Below are 3,888 nucleotides of genomic sequence, written 5' to 3'. Positions count from 1 at the left end.
GAGTGTGAAAAATTGCTGATGGCAGCCCAAAAATGCCCCAGAGTTGAAGAGGATAATGCAAAAAGACATACATTTTTAATTATGGCTTAATTGTCCAAATCCTTTTTGGCACCACTATATGTATTTCTTGTGCTTCTTCCCATATACCTGCAAGCAATTGGTTAATACGAAATCCAGCAACACACATCTCAAATTTTAAAGAGTCAACTCTTGGTTAACCTAATCTGATCCAATTTTACTCAAGATTTCTGAAGTGGTTTAAAGAGTCTTTCATAGTAACGTCTGTTAGAGCAGACATTATTTTCTCAAGGCCTTTAACTGCTCGTCTTTCATGCACCTGCAAGCTCAATCGCCTCTTGTAAATCTCATTTCAACTATCTCCTTTCTCAGCTCATCCAAAACATGACCTCAGACTACTTTGCAGACAACATCAGGAGTAAAATCACAGATGACACCACTCACCAAGACAGCTACTATGATCCTGAGTACTTTGTACCCGATAACCATGGAACAGCTCACCTGTCAGTCATCGCAGAGGACGGGAGTGCGGTGGCAGCCACAAGCACCATCAACTTATAGTAAGAGAAAGAGGCAGAGACATAACCTTCAGGACATTATACTGCCCTAAAAAGGCACAACGCAGAATCTGTACTTTACCAGAGGGTTTTGGCTCTTTAACAGATGGAAACAATGATAATCCATATTAGCTAGACAATCAAAAAACTTTGAATCCATTTTTCCCAGTTTGAGTTTTGAGGAAATTGCTGCATTTGGCCTTTGTAGGGCAGTATAGGTGTCTCAGTAATCATACAATCTAAATTCAGGTCAGGCAGTGTGGTAATGAGGTAATATCAGATGTGTAATGAGTCACATCAGACATGTTAAATACTGTGTAAAGTGCTGGGGAGCATCCAGCTGGAACAAGACTGAGAAACACTGTTCTAGACAGTTACAAAAAATATAAACACTTTTCCTTTAACAATATTCAGTCAGTAGTTGCAACATAAAATAGTCTATCCTTCTTAGAAGCCACTTGATTCTCTGAAGTGCTCTTCTATAGATAAGGAATAGATAAGCATTGAAAATATTAACCTTGTGTTCAAATAATAACATTATGTTTGTTGAGTCTTTTACTAAATGCACTATATTGCTTTGCTCTTCCCTTTTGATCTTTTTGTCTTTATCTTTTTTTTGTTTTCTCATAGTTTTGGCTCTAAGGTGATGTCACATTCAACTGGCATTATCTTTAATGATGAGATGGACGATTTCAGCTCTCCTTATATTACAAACGGCTTTGGGGTTCCCCCTTCACCCAACAACTTCATTCAGCCAGGTAACAGACTCGCACGCCTTAAAGGGATAGTTCACTCCAAAGTTATAGTTCTGTCATCATTTACTCATGCTCGTCTGAATTTCTTTTTTCTGCATAACACAAATGAAGATATTTTGAAGAATGTATTATGTGTTTTTGTCCATACAATGCAAGTCAATGGGGTCTAAAACATTCAAGTTTAAAAAAGGACTTAAAGACAGCATAAAAGTAATCCATACGACTCGAGTGGTTTAAACCATGACTTCTGAAGTGATACAATCGCTTTGGGTGGGGAACAGACCAAAATGTAAGTCCTTAAATGATGAGAGAAATATCATTTTGGGGTGAACAATCCCTTGAAGTTAAATATTAAGCCAAATGTGAGCAGAAACCTTTCAAACCAAAGTCAAAAATTTTGAAGACATGTATGAACAAACAGTTTTTTTCTTTTGGCAAGGTAAAAGACCCCTTTCATCAATGTGTCCGACAATAATATTTGACAAACCCAACAGAGTCAAAATGGTGGTCGGGGCCTCAGGTGGGACGAAAATCACTACAGCAACTGCTCTGGTAAAAACAAACTTCCACACAGATTTTAACAATGTAAATTTTGCCCATCATGTTTGGATGTTTGGATACATATTTCACAATACATACAATGTGTACAGCACATATAAAAAAGCCAATATCAGTAAATTAACAGTGACACATACAAGAAAATTCTATATAACCTGAATAAGCCAATATTCTGGTATCTAGAAATCTGAAAAAATCAGCTGGCATATTCCTGTAATAATCAGAATTTTGGACCACAAAAACACCTTATTTGCAGTAGTCACTGTAACAGAATGATCATTTACAGTATATATGTATATTATATATGTCCAAACTAAAGTAATTCTGGAATTAGCTATCCGCTCAAGTCAAAAGTGTTAAAACATAAATTATCAGTTATTGCATCAGCACAGAAATTCCATATAAGTGCATCCCAGGAATATTCCAATAGCTGTGCATTTAAACCTTTTTTTTATTATTTTTTATAAAGGTATCATTATTTGTCATGTATCATTTGTACATATTATAACTTTTCCTTTCTTCATCATCCCAGGTGATCCTGAACTCCTTGTTTTTTAACTATGATCTGAAGAAAGCAGTTACAGAGCCCAGAGTTCACAATCAGCTCAACCCAAACATGACAGTTGTGGAACAGAACATTGAGAAGGTGAGTTACTTTCACTTGACAGTTAAAGTTGCTTAAAGTAAACAATGAAAGGCAGATTCACAAAGTCAGTAAACTGAAAATAATTCACATTTTTATTTTGTGTAAAAGAGTGTTCTCGATGGCTTGGCTCAGAAGAATCACATCACAGAATGGCTGAGGACTCCAGGAGCAGTTGTTCAGGCAGTTGTGCGACAGGGTGACAAAATCTGTGCTGAATCTGACCCCAGGAAAGGCGGCTATCCTGCGGGGTACTGACTGTCCCGTTCCCTCTTTACCTACTCTTTGTTTGTAGACCTTCACTCAACAGACTGCATTGGTGACTCAGTAATGAACCAGAAATAACAAATATGCATAGCCACACAATCAACATGGACCACAATGCACAAAGACTCCCTGTATTTATTTATTTTTTTATTTTTGATGGGAAATGTTTGTTCATATTGGTATCAATAGTGCCTTTCTTATTGAATACCCCAGTGTCTGATTTTACCAACCTTATTTATTTCCTTTGTGTGTAAAAAAGAAGTGAGATTGATCATTTGTATGGTACTTTAATTCCATTGTATGGGTTCTTTGTTGTATAATGGAGTTCGATTGGTCATATGTTCAGAGCATGCAATCACTGCTCCAAATTATTGCCGGTAGAAAAAAAAGAAGAATTACCTGTAAAAGTGTTCAAGTGACAGAAATAAGTCAAGGAAATAAATATGAAATTAAAATACTCATAAAAATAATCACAGGCTTTTAATGTAAATCATGCTAAAATATAACTTTTTGAGGTATTGTTAAGCCTGTATTTTTCATGGGTACATATACACCGGAATAACAAGACAAAGCTCAAATGTGTGGGAAATGCTTTTATATTGCTATCTAGAAGGTGAATGTTTCTCTGATATGAGTATTTGAAATGTCAATAATTAAACTACTGTATGTGACTCCTCTTTAAGGAGCAACCAACATATTAACTTTTAAATATTGAGCTGTAAGACTTACTGTCTTTATGGTATAAAAAACTTTACTATTGACACCAGAGACATTCATAAGAAAACTTCTGGGCTAACGGCGTCCAGTCACATCATATTACCTCTACTGGACACCATTACCCACTGTATACATCCTCTTCTGAAGAACAACATTTTAAAGTAACAGCAGTGACTTACATAGTGTGAAATGCTGAACAACAGTAAAAACTGTTATTCTGTTATGTCTAAATGACTGGTGTAAGGAAACAGATGCTAGTTCCTAGGGCAGAAAAACATTATATTTCACTCCGGGTATAAATGTTTTGAGTATTTAAGAGCATATTAGGAGTCTGCAGAGCACCAAATGGTAACATTGTGTAACTGGAAATTAA

The 3,888-nt window shown here is 35.9% G+C and overlaps 1 protein-coding gene across 1 annotated transcript in view; it reads left to right on the top strand.

Annotated features, from left to right (window-relative positions):
* Window positions 1-2,922, top strand: part of LOC127414911 (glutathione hydrolase 1 proenzyme-like) — a 10,407-nt gene extending 7,485 nt beyond the window's left edge. The window contains exons 10-14 of the mRNA XM_051653307.1: window positions 391-578; window positions 1,206-1,333; window positions 1,770-1,882; window positions 2,421-2,534; window positions 2,643-2,922. Of these exons, the coding sequence (XP_051509267.1) occupies window positions 391-578; window positions 1,206-1,333; window positions 1,770-1,882; window positions 2,421-2,534; window positions 2,643-2,789 (690 nt within the window). The 3' untranslated portion in view covers window positions 2,790-2,922. The remainder of the gene's footprint in view (window positions 1-390; window positions 579-1,205; window positions 1,334-1,769; window positions 1,883-2,420; window positions 2,535-2,642) is intronic.
* The last annotated feature ends 966 nt before the right edge of the window (window positions 2,923-3,888 follow it).

Source organism: Myxocyprinus asiaticus, chromosome 24 (assembly GCF_019703515.2).
Source record: "Myxocyprinus asiaticus isolate MX2 ecotype Aquarium Trade chromosome 24, UBuf_Myxa_2, whole genome shotgun sequence".
Taxonomy (NCBI): Eukaryota; Metazoa; Chordata; class Actinopteri; order Cypriniformes; family Catostomidae; genus Myxocyprinus; species Myxocyprinus asiaticus.
This window is presented reverse-complemented; position numbering and strand designations above follow the sequence as displayed.